Source organism: Myotis daubentonii, chromosome 14 (genome assembly GCF_963259705.1).
Source record: "Myotis daubentonii chromosome 14, mMyoDau2.1, whole genome shotgun sequence".
In the NCBI taxonomy this organism is placed as follows: Eukaryota; Metazoa; Chordata; class Mammalia; order Chiroptera; family Vespertilionidae; genus Myotis; species Myotis daubentonii.
In genome coordinates, this window is record NC_081853.1 from 24,181,651 (window position 1) to 24,199,464 (window position 17,814).

A 17,814-nucleotide genomic window follows, 5' to 3' on the forward strand; every position below is an offset into this window, starting at 1 on the left:
TGTGAGCTCATTTCCCTGAATTTCCCTGGCATGTGCTGGGTGCGACTTTCTTGGCTCCCTTGCTCAGTGCTGACAGATACTCAGGTGAACACGTGGAGAAGCATGCTTTCCTGCAGGCCCAGCCCCAGCCCCACCTTCAGCCAGTCTGTGGGGGCCCCAGACACCAGGCCTGGCTCCCTCCCTCGCCAGATGCATGTGACCTTAGCCACGTCCCCGCCTCTCCCCAAGGTCGAGTGAGATTGTAGACGTTGTGGGAAATGGTAACTGTGACATGCACGGGGGCAGTTGTGGTTATTCAATGAGTATCATGAGGTGTGCTCCCTCCCAGGAGTGGGCCTTGCCGCTGCTGTGCTGTCCTTCTGGCTGAACATCTACTACATCGTCATCATCTCCTGGGCTATCTACTACCTGTACAATTCCTTCACCACGGTGAGTGGCCCTCCACCCGCTGCTCCAGAAAGAGCCACACCCGCTCTAAGTCCCACCCTCCATCCACTAGGACCACAGTTCTGCTGACAGAGCCGTTCCTCCAGCAGCAGGGGGCGAGGTGGTCTTCAGAAGCCCTTGTCTCCCCACAGTTATAGCCCCATGACCTGAGCCCCTGTTCTGGGCCAGGCGCTTTGTGGGGTAACATCTAACCCTCATGACACCCCTCTAAGATGGGTATTGTTAGCCCACTTTATATGAACCCAGGTTCAAACCCTGACCCTACTCTATACCAGCTGTGCAACTTTGGGGAGGAGACTTAACCTCTCTGAGCCTCAGTGCCCTCCTAGAGTTGTGAGAATTGCAGCATCAATGTGTGTGCAGCGCTTAGGTCTGTGCCTGGAAAAGTGCAAGCGCGGTGAGTAGTCAGTGTCAGTGTCAATGTGCACAGGCGCAGAGTCATTAGCTTGGAAGTGGTTCAGGATGGACACACAAAACCTTACGGTGCCGTTTGGAAAGCTCATTTTCTGAGTGAAAAGCTTGAGGTTCAGATATCAGCAATGACACTTAGGTGCTGTGTGATCTTGAGCAAGTTGCTGCCCCTCTCTGATCTCTCAAATGGGGCTCACGGTATGACTTGCATTTGGGAGCTGTTGGGAAGGGGAGGGGGGGAAATGGCCGTGAGGGGGCTCAGGGGACCGTAAGGATGGACAGGGTGTGCTAGGGTCACTGTTGCCAACGCCTATGGCTCAGCAGGATTTGTCTGTGTCGCTGTGTCTTTGCAGACACTGCCATGGAAACACTGTGACAACCACTGGAACACAGAACGCTGCTTCTCCAACTACAGCATTGTGAACACCACCAACCTGACCAGCGCTGTGATGGAGTTCTGGGAGTGAGTGCAGGGTTATTCCTGGTGGGTGGCAGGGCCAGCAGGTACAGAGGCACCTCAGAAGGCTGATGGAAGGGTTAGGTGAAGGACTGTTTGTGGAGATGTGGGCAGGGCTAAGGGAGCCCCAAGAAAGGGTGAAACCCCTCTCTCCTCCAGAAAGCTGAACCTTGGAAGAGCCACTAGACATGCGCTAGACCTTTGGTAGAGAAACCCAGCTGCAGACAAAGCCACAGGCAGCAGGGAGAATACATCCACAACATCACTCTCCTCCCACCCTCCGAGCTCCTTCTATTGATCAAACCCAGAAGGCAAAGGAACTGGTGATGGAGCCATAGCTTTCAGCCTCCAGGGCAAGAGCAGGGTGGAGAAGGGTAGACAATGGCCAGTGGAGAGGAATAACCATCCTAGGCCTAGGAGAGGCCAATTAAGTCCCAATTCATTCTGAAAACCAGTCCTAAGTCACTTAGAATAAAGACACACACACACACACACACACGCACACACGCACACACGCACTGTCCATAGTGAAAGCCATGTTGATTGTTTCATCATAGAAGATGCAGATTAGGAGCATTAATTTTCCAAAACGAGGTCCTGAGACCCAAATCTCTTTGGCATGAAGGCAGCATCTGTGCTGGGCAGCTTGCTAGGGTCTACCTGGAAGTTTGCACTGCACCTTGGATAAGCTGCCAAGAGGAGCCATTCTCAGGAGGCGTCAGAACACGTGAAGTCAATCTCTTTGTGCTGAAATGTCCTTGGCTAGGCTGTTTCCTTACGAACAAATACCAGATTCTACTGTGGCTGTTCTGCTTTTAGGCACCTCCCACATGCAGTTGTCTCCCACATGTCCAGGCTTTTCATTCAACCTTTTATTCAATAAACATTTCTTGAGCACCTACTGTGTGCCAGTCTGGTTAGAGATGTGGGTAGGTAAACAGGCAGTGGCAACACCAAGTGACCAGCACTAAAAGGAGGGACATGGAAGGCTGTGAGGGCTCCAAGGAGGCGCCTGGACCAACCTCGGTGAGGAATGGCATCTAAGGATGAAAAGCAGTGTCGGGGAGACAGGTGTGGGAAGAGTATGCGTGAAGGCTTGGAGGCAGGTGAGAGCAAGCAAGCTGGAGTGAGGGGATGACAAGTAGTCCAGTCGTAGGAGAGCTTGAGGGGCTGTGGTGCGAGCCAAGACCAGGGCCAGCTCATCACGGCTTGCAAGAGCCACCTGGAGAGTTGGGCTTCATTCTGAGAACAATAAGGAGCTAAGGGAGCCCCTATGATGAAATAAGGAGCTATTCATTGCAGAACTTTAAGCGGAGGAGTGACATGACCAGACTTGCTATTAGAAGGATCTCTGGGGACTGGAGTGGGGACAGAGAGAAAGTGAAGGTGGGATCCTGGGAGGAGACCTGCAGCCATCTAGGTGAGCAACAGTGGAGGCTGAATTAAGGCACTGGCAGGTCAGCACTTTCTGCCGATTAGTATAATGGGCTCCACGGTCCCCACCCAGCTCTTAGATCTCAGTGACCGCAGATGTCAGCCCAGTCACAGTGCAAGATATTACCTGTGTCCACACACTGGCCCAGCTCCCGGGTCAATCCAACCCCCGTGACTGTCACCTCCCTCCTGTTCCATCAGGCGTAACATGCATCAGATGACAGACGGGCTGGATAAGCCGGGTCAGATCCGCTGGCCTCTGGCCATCACCCTGGCCATCGCCTGGATCCTTGTGTATTTCTGTATCTGGAAGGGTGTTGGCTGGACTGGAAAGGTAAGAGATGTGCACAGTGGGAACTAGCGAGGGATGCGGGGATCTCCCACCTGGGCAAGCAGTCTGTGCCTCCCAGGAACCCTTTCCATCTATAATTTAAGCAGGTCCCTTCATCACGCTGTGTCTCCGTTTTCTTTCCTATAAAATGGGAATAACATTACCTACCTTTGGGGAGGTGTAAGGATTAAAGGAAATAATGCAAATCAGGCACTTAACTCGGTGCCAGGCTCACATTAAGTCTTTTGAGATTAGCCTGGGCCTGGCAGAGCCACTGCAAAACAGAGGGTAAATGTTACTCATGGACCACTAAACAATGGTCCAGGGGTGACTAAGCCACATCCCAGCTTTGAAGAGCAATGGAGATGGATTGATTAATAGTTGAATACTCAGGCCTTGTATTCAAATAGACCTGAGTTCAGATCCCAACTTGGCCATTCACTTGGCCCTATGCCCTTGGGCAAGTCACTTCACCTCTGACACTTAGTTTCTTCCTCTAAAAATGGGGCTAATACTATGCTTATCTGTTGGTTTGTTATGCAGATCAAATGAGCACATGATTTTGTAAGGCGCTCTGCAGCTGGCAAGGGGAGTTATTGTTTTTGTTTTTATTATTGGCAAGGGCAGAGCCAGGCCAAGTTGGGTTGCACAACCTGGGGACATGGGTGGGGAGGTTGCCAATCAAACTGGGGGGAGGAAGACTGGCCTCAAACCTACTTCTTCCCCCTTTTAAGTCCCACCCCATGAGTCCGGGGACAGAGGATGACCAGGTCTCACTGGTCTTGGCCTGAAGGACTCAGCAAGTGTGCTGTCTGAGGTCATTAAAGTGAGGGAGAGAAAGGATTTGAACTGACTGAGGCTGGAGACAGGGAGGTTCAGGCTGCCTAAGAAGCTGAATGAGCAAAACAGAACCTTAATGAATTCTACACTTGGGAATGGGCACCGCTGATGAAAAAACTGCCCCATTTAGTCTGGTGGGACTTTTGGACTCAAATTCAAGGCTGGTGTCAAAGCAGCTCTGCTCTGTCCCTAGGCTGCACGGGAGGAGGAGGCCACAGTTGTCTCCAGGCCCAGCTTTTAGAAGCAGAAGAACGTAGCGGCTTAGACCCCTGGTGCCTAGCTGTGTGCTCTTGGGCAAGTCAGTTCACTTCTCTGAGCCTTAGTCTCCCCATCTGTGAAGTGGTCACAATAATGGCACCTTACAGGGTTGTTACAAAGACTTGAGGGGGATAATCTACACAGTGTGTGTAGCATAATACCTAGCACACAGTAGGCATTCAATACATGACATCAATTATTATCATTTTTGGGTGGTATCTAGAGTTCCTCCTACATTAGAAGACTGGCTACTTCTTGGGGACAGAGGTAGGGCCTCCCTCACTGCATCTCTTGAGTGAGCCAACCACTCCATCAGTAAACATTCACTGAGCACTTACTGTGTACCTAGCTCCATGCTGAACATGGAAGACACATGGAACTGCAAGACCTAGCAGCAAATATTAAGCATGTTGTATGTCCTCATGCAACCAAACTTTCTGACTAGCAAGGCTGATTGTACCCATTTTCCAGACAAGAAAACAGGCTTAGGGTGGATAAGAAACTCACCCACTGTTACATAGCTTGTAGGTGACACAGGCAGTTCTGACTCCCCTTTTCCTAATTCCAAGTACAGTGATCTTGATGGGGTTGTGGCTGCCTTTCCTAACCCCGAAGACTCTCAGAGTCAACTCAGGGAGATGAAACTAACCCACAGAACAATTTATGCTGAGCATGACGCTAAGATATAAAGGTCACTGAACTTGAAAATTGCTCTCTCACACCACTGAGCAAAGAAATGTAATCTCCGTTTTTTCATGATTAATTTGGCAAGAAGTAATTTTTAAGATGATTATACCCAGGAAAGATGCTCTCTGTAATGTTGGGCAAAATTCAATTTCTGGAAGGTAATTAGGCAACATGGGTTAAAAGCCTTGGCGAAACTTATTCCTTTTTTCTCAGTAATTCTACTCCTAGAAATTTTTCCAAAGACTAATATAATTTTTTAGTACAAGTTGCAGTAATTTTTAGTATAATTTGCCTAATTTTGTAGACAAAGTTTTCTGTTCAGGAGTACCCAATGTAGTAGACTTAGGATTGACATAAACTTGGAAGTGACCTCAATGGATGGTGGAACCTCCTGAGGGACTATTTTGTATAATTAAAAAAGTACATTGTTCTGAGACAGTAAAACAATTTTTAGTAAATAAAACAAGAAACAGAGATGTATGTGCTGTGTTGTTGTTTTTTATTTTAAGCCTGTGACATGAAAGGGCAAGTACATCATTTTGTAAGAAAATGTGATCATATACGCAAAGGAAAGTCTCCAAAGAGGAACAGTAAAGCATTAACACCCATGCATTGGTGCATTTGTCTGGCATTAACCGAGTGTCCACTATATACCGTGGACTGTTCTAGGCACTGGGAAAACAGAGAAGTGAACAAGACAAGCCTTGTCCTCCGTGTAACTTACCTTCTAGAGGCTGTTGAAAGGAACTGTATGTTCATATGTGATTTTTAAAGTTTTCCTGTCACCACATACTTTAATTTAAACAGAAATCAAAAAGTAGGGGAGGGAGAGGGGAAGGGAAAATTTGGGCGCTGAGCTGGTTGGTTCAGACTCCAAGGAGGAGCTGCAGAAAAGTGGCCAAGCAGAGCATGTTAGGAATCCAGGAAGGCTTCCTGGAGGAAGAGAACTAGAGCCAAGCCCCGAGCCACATCAGGTACAGATGTAGGTGAAGTGGGGAAGAGGAGGCATAGGTGCGCTGGGGTGTGTGTGTGTGTATGGCGGGGGCGGAGGGGGTGACCATATCACCCACTTTCCTCCCAGGTGGTCTACTTCTCAGCCACATATCCCTACGTCATGCTGATCATCCTGTTCTTCCGCGGAGTGACACTGCCGGGGGCCGGGGAGGGCATCCTCTTCTACATCACACCCAACTTCCACAAGCTGTCGGACTCTGAGGTGAGCGGTCCTCCTGGCCCCAGGTACTAGAAGGCTCCAGTTCGGTTAAGTGCACACCTGAGTCCTGAGCCACAGGTGACCAGCGTTAGGATAAGCTATTGCCGCTCTCTGACGCTCCTGTGTAAACTGGGATTGTTGCCAGGTGGAGCTGGTTGGCACATGTAAGTGCCCTGCAGCACGGCGGCTTTATGATTATAAACGTTGACTGTTTTTTCTCATTCTGCCTATAGGTGTGGCTGGATGCTGCCACGCAGATTTTCTTCTCCTACGGGCTGGGCCTAGGATCCTTGATCGCTCTTGGGAGCTACAACAGTTTCCACAACAACGTCTACAGGTGCCCACGCACGGGAGCACCTTCCTCCGCGGCCACAGCCCTCCGCGGCTGCAGCCCAGGCCTTTCTCCTCTGGCAACTCCGTCTTTCTCAGAGCCAGTCCCTCTGGCCACTCCTTCTGGTTCCACTCCTTCCCCGGAGGTTGGGAGGGGTGGGGGTTGTGGACCCACCAGCCCTTTAGCCCCCCTGACAGGCACCCTCTCCCCCTTGCCCTTTGCTAGCCACAGCCTACTCACTCACCGTCCTGCCCACCCACCCGCCCTGACCGTGCCTTCCCTCGCAGGGACTCGATTATTGTCTGCTGCATCAATTCCTGCACCAGCATGTTCGCAGGATTTGTCATCTTCTCCATCGTGGGCTTCATGGCCCATGTCACCAAGAGGTCCATTGCTGATGTGGCGGCCTCAGGTCAGCACCGCACAGGACCGGGGCTCTGGAGAGGGAGGGGCTGGCGTTTGCGGTCTTCAGATCACCACCTTCGCTCGCTGGCATAGACGCCACTGTGTGCCAGGCAGCGCACTGAGCATTGATGTGGGCTGTATCCCTGGATCTTTCTGACACTGGGGAGCTGGGAAGGTGGTAGGACTTGGGAGTTGAGCCCAGACCTGGCTGATTGCAGAGCCTGGCCATACTGGTACATCTAGCCCAATCCTGGGCATCTGGGGGGAGAAGACTCGCTCTTGCCCCAAAGATATAAACGTTGGTCCCACTCAGACATGCTCACCACCATGACACAAAGCACCCAAGTCCGTGCATTTGTTCCAGTTCCAAAAATATCCTCATCAAGTAGGCTGTGCCCCTTCTTCTCTCCGCACAGATAGGCACCGGGTCCAAGGAAAAACCTAGGCACCCCCCTCCCTTCCCTGCTCAGCCAGGAAAGCAGCAAACATGAGGACCCACTGTGTGCACAGCAGAGGCCCAGAGGCTCAGGAAGGAAGCATCGTGGGTTATGCTGAAAGGAACGTTCTCCCCTGAGGCCCTGATCTCCCCCACTTGGGCAGCCCACCAGCTCATTTCTCTGGAACCCACAACCACCACCCCACTTTCCAGAGCCAGACCCCAGGGAGGCTATAGTCTGCTTTCTTTTCCTGCCAAGGGTTTCCCGATCGCTTGAATATCACCCCACCCAGACACTCAAACACAACCTTCCCACACTGACCTCAAGCCTTCTCCTCCCCTGTGCTCCCCATTGCAGCAAAGGGTTCTGCCAGCCATTGCCCAGGACAGCCCCAGCATCACTCTGTACCCTTCCGTCACCTCCACAGGCAAACCAACCAGTGCCAGGACCTGCCCATTCTACTTCCTGTTTCTCCATCTGGTCACCTCTCTGCCCCTGCACTGTCCCCGTTGCTGGCCAGGCCAGCGCAGTTCCTCATCTCATCCCACTGGTCCCCTTGGCTGGACCCAACCCTATGGCCGCCCCGACCAGGCACACACTTTTTCCTCAAGTAGAAAAGGGGGCTGACAACCCTCACTCAAAAAATTTCTTGGGAGATGAAATGAACCTTAGAAAGTGGGTGTGTACTGAATACGTTGTAAGTGCTTGGTATGTTTTATTTATATTTTTTATCCTCTCCCCCACAGGCCCCGGGCTGGCGTTCCTGGCATACCCAGAGGCGGTGACCCAGCTGCCCATCTCTCCCCTCTGGTCCATCCTCTTCTTCTCAATGCTGCTGATGCTGGGCATTGACAGCCAGGTGAGGATGTTCTCCCTGGCACCTGAGGAGCCCCTCGCCCAGCCTTGCCCGTCTGCGAGGAGGCAGAAAGAGGAGGCCACTGCCCTAGGCCCCCTGAGAAGATGGCCTGGAGTACCAGTCCCCTAGAATGTCCCACCACGTGAAACTTCAGGGAACAGCTCAGCCACCTTTCCCACTTTTGAGATGGGGAAGCTGATGCTCAGAGTGAGGGACCCTCCCGAGTTCACAAAGGGAGGCAGAGGCAGATCAGGCCTGGATCCCGGGGCTCAACGGGCCCTGCTGTCTCCATGCGGCTGGGCTCTCCGGTCTCCCGCCAATCAGGCTGTGGGTGGTTGGGGTTGGGGCCCTCCGCGGTGGCTGACCCCTGTTCCCCCTGAAGTTCTGCACTGTGGAGGGCTTCATCACCGCCCTGGTGGACGAGTACCCCAAACTCCTCCGCAACCGCAGGGAGCTCTTCATTGCTGCCGTCTGCGTCGTCTCCTACCTGATCGGCCTCTCCAACATCACTCAGGTAAGGGCAGTAAGCACCTGGCACCCACTGTATGCCAGGGCCACTCCCAGGCCCTCTGCACCCCAGCCTTGTCTTAGCCCACTTTACCTCCCAAACCCCGTTCATTGAATACCATCTCCATGCCAAGCCCAGCACACACTGCAAGTAAGATGGGGTCCCTTCCCTTAAGGGGCCCCTGGGTTGATGGGAGACACAGACAATGATGTAGAAATGATGGGCGGAGCTAGAGAATATAGCCCCTAACCCGGCCTAGGGCACCAGGTACTCTTCCTGGAAAAGGGGGTGCAGGGGCTGAGTTTTAAAAGACTCGTAAAAATTAACTAGAGCCCTAGTCGGTTTGGCTCACTGGATAGAGCATTGGCCTGGGGACTGAAGGGTCCCAGGTTCGATTCCAGTCAAGGGCATGTACCTTGGTTGCAGGCACATCCCCAGTGGGAGGTGTGCAGGAGGCAGCTGATCAATGCTTCTCTCTCATCGATGTTTCTAACTCTCTATCCCTCTCCCTTCCTCCCTGTAAAAAAATCAATAAAATATTTTTTAAAAATTAACTAGAGTCCTGGCTGGGTGGTTCAGTTGGTGGGAGTGTTGTCCCGTACACCAAAAGGTTGCAGGCTTGATTTCCAGTCAGGGCACCTACCTAGGTTGTAGGTTTGATCCCCGGCTCGGATGTGCATTCAATAAAAACTTCCTCGGGTGAGGATTTAAAAAAATTTAACTGGAGAGTCAAGGTGGAGTTAGTTGGGTCTTTGAGGTTGACACTGCCCTTCCCTTTCATTCCTACTTTTTTTTCCCCCTTTGGATATTAATGAGCAAGGCTCTCTGCGTTCAAGCCCCCTCTCAGTCTACACAGAAGACAAATATATAACTGATGAATTGTACAATAAATATAAATGACCCTAAAGCCATGAGCTCAGCCCTGTGGGTCTGATTTATGTTCCACAAAACCACCCCTGGGTTCAAATACAGTTCAGACTTAGAATTAATGTTTATTCATTCGCTCATAATCGATGAACACCTACTCCGGGCCTGGTGTGACACTGGAGATTCAGGAGTGAACGTGACAGACAGCATCTGCTCTCTTGGATAAGACTGACACACACATTAGATCATTAAATGCCATGAAGAAAAGAGGATAGTGGAACAGAGAACGACCAGCAGGGACCGGAAAGATGCTACCTCAACAGAGTCGTCAGGGGCAGTCCCTCTAAGGAAGTGGTAGTTGAACTGAGACTCCAATGAGAGGAAGATCCAGGCAGGGGAGACCGAGCTAGGGGAAGAAGTCACAGCAGGTGCAAAGGCCCTGAGGTGGGAATGGGCTTGGTGAACTCGAGGAGCAGTGTGGTGGGGGCAGAGGGAGTGAGGGGCTAAGTGGGGGATGCAGAACCAGAGACCATGCAGTTCCTTGAAGGCCAAGGCATTGGGTTTTATGTTATTATTTTATTTTCTATCTTTCTACTGATTTATGAACTATGTTATTGTCTTATTTAAGCCATGGAAGGTTTTGAGCAAGGGAGGGACTTGACTGACTCAACATTGTGGACAGATGGCTCCTCTTCTGCCCTCCAGCCTTACGGGAAATGGGGCACTTCCCTCCATGCTCCCCACATTTGCATGTTTTCTGCCCAATCCCAGAGAATCAACGCCCACACCCTCCTTGCTGCAGTTTAGCCTAACCCCCGCCTCATCAGACTGTAAAGCCCAGGTTGATGATTGTGAACGGAATGCACAGGTCCCTGGCGGAAGTGGCCTCACTCTCGCCGTTTTTGCTCCTGCAGGGGGGCATTTATGTCTTCAAGCTTTTTGATTACTACTCGGCCAGTGGCATGAGCCTGCTGTTCCTCGTGTTCTTTGAGTGTGTCTCCATCTCCTGGTTTTACGGTGAGCATCAGCCCTCTTCCCCCTGTCATTCATTCATTCATGCATTCATCATTCCTTTCTCCAGTTATCATTCAACCAATACAACTTGAACACCAGGCCCTTTCCATACATTCATGTATTTCGTTCCCACAACAACTCGATGGTGTTACCACAGGAGGTCCCATGTTTAGAAGATATTATAAGAAGAACAGTTGAATAAACTCATTTAAAACGGAACCACAGTTTCTTCATAAATTTTGGGATGAAATGGTTTGTTTGAGATTTTATCTAGAAAAGGGAAATCAAGACTACAAAAACATTCTACAGTTAAAAGTATGCACTATCTTAGAACAAAGAATGAAGGAAATAGTGACTTTATTTGTTGGTTTGTGGCCTAAGTTTCCAGACCAACTGCATGGTAGTCCAAGCATATCCTTCCCTACTCTTCGATGATCACAGCAAGATGATGTGTTTGAGAGAAATGTTCTCCGGGGTCCCTCTTAGTACTTGATAATCATTGTATCTTTCTTGCCACCTCACCTCCTCATCATTTTCCTTTCCTCAACTCTAACTGGCCTAGTGCTATCAGATCCTCCTTGTCAGTGCCTTGCTTATAATTGGAGCAGTGCCCAGCATTACTTCATGACATCTGTGGGTCTTTGCAGGATTCACAGTTCTTTGCAATCTCTCACCCGTTGCTGATAGCATCAGATCAACAGGGAAAACCATCCTGGCCTAGTAAGGCTTTGCAGGAATGGATGGGACAGATGGTGCCTGGGGGGACATTAAGAGTGATGGGGACACGTTTTGTAAGCGTATCCGGTTTTAGGTAGATATTTTCACATTAAGGTGATCTGCTTTCCCACACTACCTACTTGCTGTGGGGATTTGGTTATTAAATAATTACTAGATAATGAGCACCCCTCAGAGCATTAGCCCCATGTTACAGACAAGGAAACTGAGGCCCAGAAAGGTTGGGTGACTTGTGTATGGTCATACCGTGAGAAAGGGACAGGTCAGATTTAGCCTGTAATGCCCACAACTCACCCATCCGTCCTGCTTTTGCTCCAAATGTCACAGGTGTCAACCGGTTCTATGACAACATCCAAGAGATGGTTGGCTTCAGGCCCTGCCTCTGGTGGAAACTCTGCTGGTCCTTTTTCACCCCAGTCATCGTGGCGGTAAGGACAGCACCTGGCCAGCCCTGCTAGGATGGCACGACTAGGCCCCGGGTCCAGAGAGGAACTTCCGAGGCAGAGGTGGATGGAAGAGGCCCCAGACCCCTGTTCCCTAATAAGACCACTCCCTGCCATTTGTTGAGCATCTGTTTTGTTCCCTGCATGATGCCAGACATATTGCATCATCCTTACGAACCTCAGACAAATAGACACTAGTGCCCCCTCTTTGCTGAGGACCCAGCGCTCCCCCAGCCAGCATCACCCATCGTGTCGGCGCTGCGCCCAAACCGCGTCGGCCTGATTCTGAAGCCCAAACTGTTTATACAGGGAGACTTCTCGTTCTCAGCACCTCCCATTCCCTTCTGCAAGGGGAAGGTGAGGCATGAGCAGGCCCTGGAGGGGGATGCCCCAAGTCCTTGGTCGTGGGGGGCTGGGACCACTACACAAGTTGTGTCTTGAACAAGGGCACCCAGCCAGTGGCGAATGGCGACTGACATCCCACTATTCTGCTTGCCAAGCTGGTTACCTCAGAGAAAGGGATGTTTTTTCCTGTCAGTCCTCTCAGAGGAGTCACCTTTTCCTATTGGTCCTTCCAGAGGGTGTGCCTTTTTCATATTGGTTCTCCCAGGAGGGGTGCCCTTTTCTATTGGTTGTCATGGAAATGGCTCCTTTGGCCATTGGTGCTCCCAGAGAGGACACCTTCTTCTGTCTTGCACAAAGGCTCCTCATGTACTGGAAGTGGCCTTGAGTGCAGATTCCCAAGATGTTGAGCCTCTGTGAGGGTCAGCCTCGAGGTAGTGGTGGGGGGAGTGGACCTGCCAGCTGCCGGATCCGAGGAGGGACCTTGGCTGACCAATATGTGTGACCTGCTGCCCCCCACCCTCTCCCCCGCCCTCCCAGGGTGTGTTCCTTTTCAGTGCTGTGCAGATGACTCCTCTCACCATGGGAAACTATGTCTTCCCCAAGTGGGGCCAGGGCGTGGGCTGGCTCATGGCTCTGTCTTCCATGGTCCTCATCCCTGGCTACATGGTCTACATGTTCCTCACCTTAAAGGGCTCCCTGAAGCAGGTAAGCCTCGTCTTCACCCTTTGCGTCCTTGGTCCCCCTCCCCCACTGTGCTGGGCACAGCCCCTCCCCTCGTGGAGCTTACGGTCTAACAAACAAATCAATAGCCAGTGGCAATGGAGTGTTAGAGGAGCCATGATTGGGGTAAACCAGGGAGATGGGTAAGCCCTGCTGGGTTGGGGAGGGTTCGGGAGGGCTTCTTGAGAGAGGGGAAAGCTAAGTATGAGCCAGAGTTAAAAGTAGAAGCAGAAGAATGTTCCTAGAAGACGAGGTGGGAGTGGGGGAGTGGGGGGAGCATGTGCAAGGCCCACAGGTATACACTTATCACTGTGGCTGGAGGGTAGAGTGAGGAGGGGTGCAGAGGGGTATCAGAGATGAGGATGGGAACTTATGGTCTGGCCAGATCATAGAGGGCTTTGAAGATCACAAAAGAACTTTGGACTTTATCCTAAGGGTAATGGGGAGCCATCGAGGGTTCGGAGCAGATGAAGGGTGGAATCAGACGTGTTGAGGGCTTTCTCAAGACCTCATTTGTGATAAAGAGAAATCATGGCCTTACCCTCAAGGGAAGGCAGAGCCTGTAAGGTGTCCTTCCCTAGCAGGGGCTCACTGGCGTGTGCTAGGTCCATGCCGGCTCTTTGGTAAGTTGTATCAAATTGCTGAGTGAGACACGGCAGTGCTGGAGGGAGCCAGGTGCTAGAGACAGGAATGGAGTGAGTGTAGGCTGAGGATATTCACTGAGGAATTTGGAGAATCAGATTATGGCGGCCACAGCTGGGAAGGTCCGAATCAGTGGCTCTCAACCTTGTTTCCCACCAAGATGTCCTCGCTAGAAGGAGGTGCTCGGGTCTGCAGCTCAGGGAAGGGGCGTGGAGGGTTGTGTGCAGTCCCTGAAGTTGCTGGGCAGCCTCCTTGAATCACAGGTGGAGAAACTGAGGCCACGTGAGGAAACCTCTTACCCATTCCTTGCAGAGCGGGGGCCTGAAGCCCTTTCATCCAACTCCAGGTTCAGTGCTTTCATTTCCCATTGTTCTCTGCTGAGCCTCAAGGGGAAGCCAGGTCTGCATTTGTGGAGGAGCGCACAGCCTGTGCGAAGGCACCGTGGTGGGAAAGGGCAGCCAGGCGCGCCTGAAGACGCTGTGGTAGCTGATAAGGCAGGACTGCGGGATATGCGTGGAGCAGGTGGTGGGAGAGCCAAACATCCAACGAATATGTATCGAGCATCTACTATATGCCAGACACTATGGTCAGGACTGGGGACACAGCATTGAACAAAGCAGGCGAAAATCCCACCCTTTTGGAGCTCATATTCTAGGAGAGGAATATCAACAAATAACAAAATAAAAACATGTTAGATGGGGAGGAGGACTATGGAGAAACCCAAAGTAGGAAGGAGTTTAGGGAGTGCTGGGCAAGATCTCACTGAGGGGATGACACTGAGCCAAGACCTAAGGAGGTAGACATCGAGGGTGTCAGTATCTGAAAGGAAGAATGTGCCAGACCGGGTGCAGCACGTGCAAAGGCCCCGAGGCAGGTGCATGCGTGGTGTGTGTGAGGAGCGGTGAGGAGGCTAGCGTGGTGGGAGTGAAGTAAGTGAGGGGATGAGGAAGGGCATGGCGGTCTGAGATGACAGGGGCCAGATCATATGGGGCCTTAATAGGACTTGGGTGAAATGGGAGCCATTGTTGCATCCCGAGGAGGGATGCGATCTCTAACACGACTGCCCCCCAGCCGCTGAGCTGAGAATAGAACGAAGGGGATGATGGTTAAGGATGGACGTGGAGGGCCAGTGTGGGGCTATGGCTCTAACCCAAGCGAGAGGAGGTGTGCGTGGAGGGTGTGGAGACACGGCAGAGTCTGGGCACAGTTTGAAGGCAGAGCAGACAGAATAGGCTTGAAAAGAAGGTGGGGGAACAGAGAGGCCGTCTCCTTCCACCTCAGCCCGAATTCTCCCCGGTGCCCACAGCGCATTCAGGTCATGATCCAGCCCAGCGAAGACATCGTCCGCCCGGAGAACGGTCCGGAGCAGCCCCAGGCCAGCGGCTCAGCCAGCAAAGAGGCCTACATCTAGGGGTGCGAGGTGGCTCGCCGACCCGACACTCTCACCCCCGACCTGGCTGAGCAGGACGACCACTTGATGTCTGAAGATACCACCTATCTCAACCTACCTCGAGTGGCGCGTCCAGACACCATCACCACGCAGAGAGGGGAGGTGGGGACAGTCTCACCCCTGCTGGGTCCTGACTTGCGCAAAAATACTCCTCGGCTCCGGCACCTGCGGGCCGGTGACCTTTTTAATCCGGGCCCCATAAGCGTCCAGCAGTGGGCATTTGTGACTGCCGCGTAGGTCACTTTTATCCGCCAGCGAGTGTGACTCGGTGAGGCTGCACCCTCCTGGCTTTTAGTCGTTTCCCTGACTGTTCTCTTAACTGCCGAAACCCGTGACTGTTACCTTGGACTTTGCAGGAGTGCGTTTCCACCGGAAGGCTGCTCTGTACACATGAAAAGGGCATTTTGTATAACAGGTTTCTAGGGAGAGCTCACTCTTAAGTAGCAGGGAGCCAGCAGAGCTCTCTCCGTTTTTTGGTTTTCTCCTTCCCGAGGCAGCTGACTTTAAAACAAGCCCAAGGACCTCCGTCAGCATCCCCCGGCCTGCTTCTCAAGCAGTCTGTACAGGGTCCTGCCTCCCTGCCACCGGCTGAGAGCATCTCTGTGGCTAGGCCTTCCTGCCCCTCCTCGCCAGGCCGTTCTGACTGCACCCGGCCCTGCCCATTGGAAACTGCCACAAGCACAAATAAATTTCTAATCAGCATTCTGGGCGTCCTATGATCCTGCTGGGGACGTTCCCTCATCGAAGCCCCAGTTTCTCTTAGGATGCCCAGAGTGAGAGAGCACAGAACAGCTGTGGAGGAAATCAAGGTCAAGTGATCCTACCCCTGTGTCCAAACGGATCCAGTGACCGTTTTAAAACGATCTCTTCCCTCACTACCACCCCCTTCAAGGCTGCGGCCCTCTCACCGCCTCTGAAACTCCTCAGCGGGAGTCCCCTCACTGCCACCAAAATCTACCCAGCCACCAACTGAGGCGCTAGTGTTCATCCAGCCCCCCACCCTCACCTCCAAAGTGCTTCCAAGACGAAAGCTGCTTCCCCGGGAAGTCAGTTCTGTTCCTTTCCGGAATGGGCTCTGTGGTGGCGGTGGCATGTCGGCACATCGGGTGAAGACAGTTCCTTGCAGACCCCAGTGACTCAGTGTTCCTCACCTGGCAGGAAGATGGGTTCCCAAGTAGCCAATCGTCTGTTGTGCCCTGTAGCTCCTTAGCTAGTTAGCTCACAAACTGTGTTTTATAACTAATCCTTAATCACTATGGTAAATAACTGTGACTGTGGGTTTTTTAATCTCTTGTCATTCTCATCTGAAAGTGACCAGTGACCAGCATATCAGTTCTTGCAATAAGGTATTACCCTCAGAATATTAAGCACATTATTGTAGAGAAAACACAAAGCATTAGTACACATACACTCATCCTCGCGCGTGGTAGTTAGGGTCTTGTGGGATATCGTGTAGGAAATCTAAAGCCTGTTCCTGAGATCATCTGTAAAATAGTCTCATTGCTAAGGGCATCCCAAATGCCAGCTGGCGACTCCATGATCAACCTGCATATGTATTGTTCAATTATAGGGTTTAGACTGAAAGCAACCCTTCACTGTGTATCATGGTCCCACCCCCATCCTTTTAGAATAAGGGCAGGAAGACTTCAAACTTTCTCTTTGTTCTTCAGTGTGAAACTAAGACCAAGTCTTTTTAAGACAAATGCAGCATATTTCATGTTTGTAAGCAAATCTAAGTGAGATGTTTGGCAAGAAATCCCCTAACTGATTTCCATCCAAACCTACTTATATAGCACAATATTACGTGTCGTACAATTACTGTGAGAACTGTGAATATGTGTAACATTTTTTTAGTATTTACCCTGGGGGGAAAAGATATTGTATTATCATATATGCTTTTTTTTTGCAATAAGGATTTATTCTCAGAACACCAAGTAAATCTATCTCTATATAAAAAATATATGTAATATAAACATATTCAAACTATATACAGAGCCTGTTTTAAAATAATTACAGCATTATTTAGTAAAATTATCTGTTCTATGGACCAAATGTAAAATATTTATAAATGAAGATGCATTTTAAATGTCTATAAATGGTGTCATAACTGGAGCACGGACATTATGTACATTCCTAAGAATTTAGAGGAAAAATAATAAAGGTTCTATGATCTACAACGTCAAACCTTCAATTCTTGGGGGTGGGGGCACAATTGCCTCTTTAATCAGACCAAACTTACACACAATATTTTTTTTCCGAGAGAGAGAGGGGGGGGGGGGGGAAGGGGGTTTGGGCTCACAATTCAGTGATATAGAGCTGTACTTCCAAAAAGTCTTGGAATGTGTAACTAAAACATGACTGTGCTACAAAAGGGAGATATTCTTACTGTTCTAGAAAATTTTAATGTGGTCTACTAAATAAATGTCTAAACCCAGGATAATAGGAACATGTTTAGTTCACAAGGACATTCATGCATTCACTCATTGATTCATTCCTTAAAATACTATTTTTTAAAAATTATTATATTATTATTATATATCTTTATTGATTTCAGAGAGGAATGGAGAGGAAGAGAGAGATAGAAACATCAATAATAAGAGAGAATCATTGATCGGCTGCCTCCTGCACGCCCCTACTGGGGATCAGGCCCACAACCTGGGCATGTGCCCTTGACCAGAATCAAACCTGAGACCCTTGAGTCACCAAGCTGACGCTCTATCCACTGAGCCAAACTGGCTAAATCTTTTTAAATCTTACTTAAAAAAATTTGAATTCTACAGAGAAGTACAAATGGTTCACCAGTTGACATAGTGATGATATTCTGTCAGTCCAAGTTCAGTCTGGGGAGCAGAACCACCATGAATATTATGGAATAAGGGATTTATTACAGGAACAAGACCTTCTACAACTGAGGTGGAAGTTAGGAAGTAAGGGTCTGAAAGAGAGAGTTGGGAGATCAGAGCTAAGTCACTAAGCAACTTGA

At 50.5% G+C, this 17,814-nt stretch overlaps 1 protein-coding gene across 4 annotated transcripts in view; it reads left to right on the plus strand.

The window, feature by feature from the left end:
• SLC6A1 (solute carrier family 6 member 1) overlaps positions 1–17,008 on the plus strand; it is a 44,413-nt gene extending 27,405 nt beyond the window's left edge. For all 4 annotated transcript variants that reach the window (XM_059663580.1, XM_059663583.1, XM_059663579.1 and 1 more), the window contains exons 5-16: positions 329–429; positions 1,212–1,321; positions 2,951–3,083; positions 5,947–6,081; positions 6,312–6,415; positions 6,697–6,821; positions 7,998–8,110; positions 8,490–8,621; positions 10,397–10,499; positions 11,559–11,659; positions 12,557–12,724; positions 14,688–17,008. In XM_059663580.1, the coding sequence (XP_059519563.1) occupies positions 329–429; positions 1,212–1,321; positions 2,951–3,083; positions 5,947–6,081; positions 6,312–6,415; positions 6,697–6,821; positions 7,998–8,110; positions 8,490–8,621; positions 10,397–10,499; positions 11,559–11,659; positions 12,557–12,724; positions 14,688–14,792 (1,430 nt within the window). In that variant the 3' untranslated portion in view covers positions 14,793–17,008. The remainder of the gene's footprint in view (positions 1–328; positions 430–1,211; positions 1,322–2,950; positions 3,084–5,946; positions 6,082–6,311; positions 6,416–6,696; positions 6,822–7,997; positions 8,111–8,489; positions 8,622–10,396; positions 10,500–11,558; positions 11,660–12,556; positions 12,725–14,687) is intronic.
• Positions 17,009–17,814: the final 806 nt, after the last annotated feature.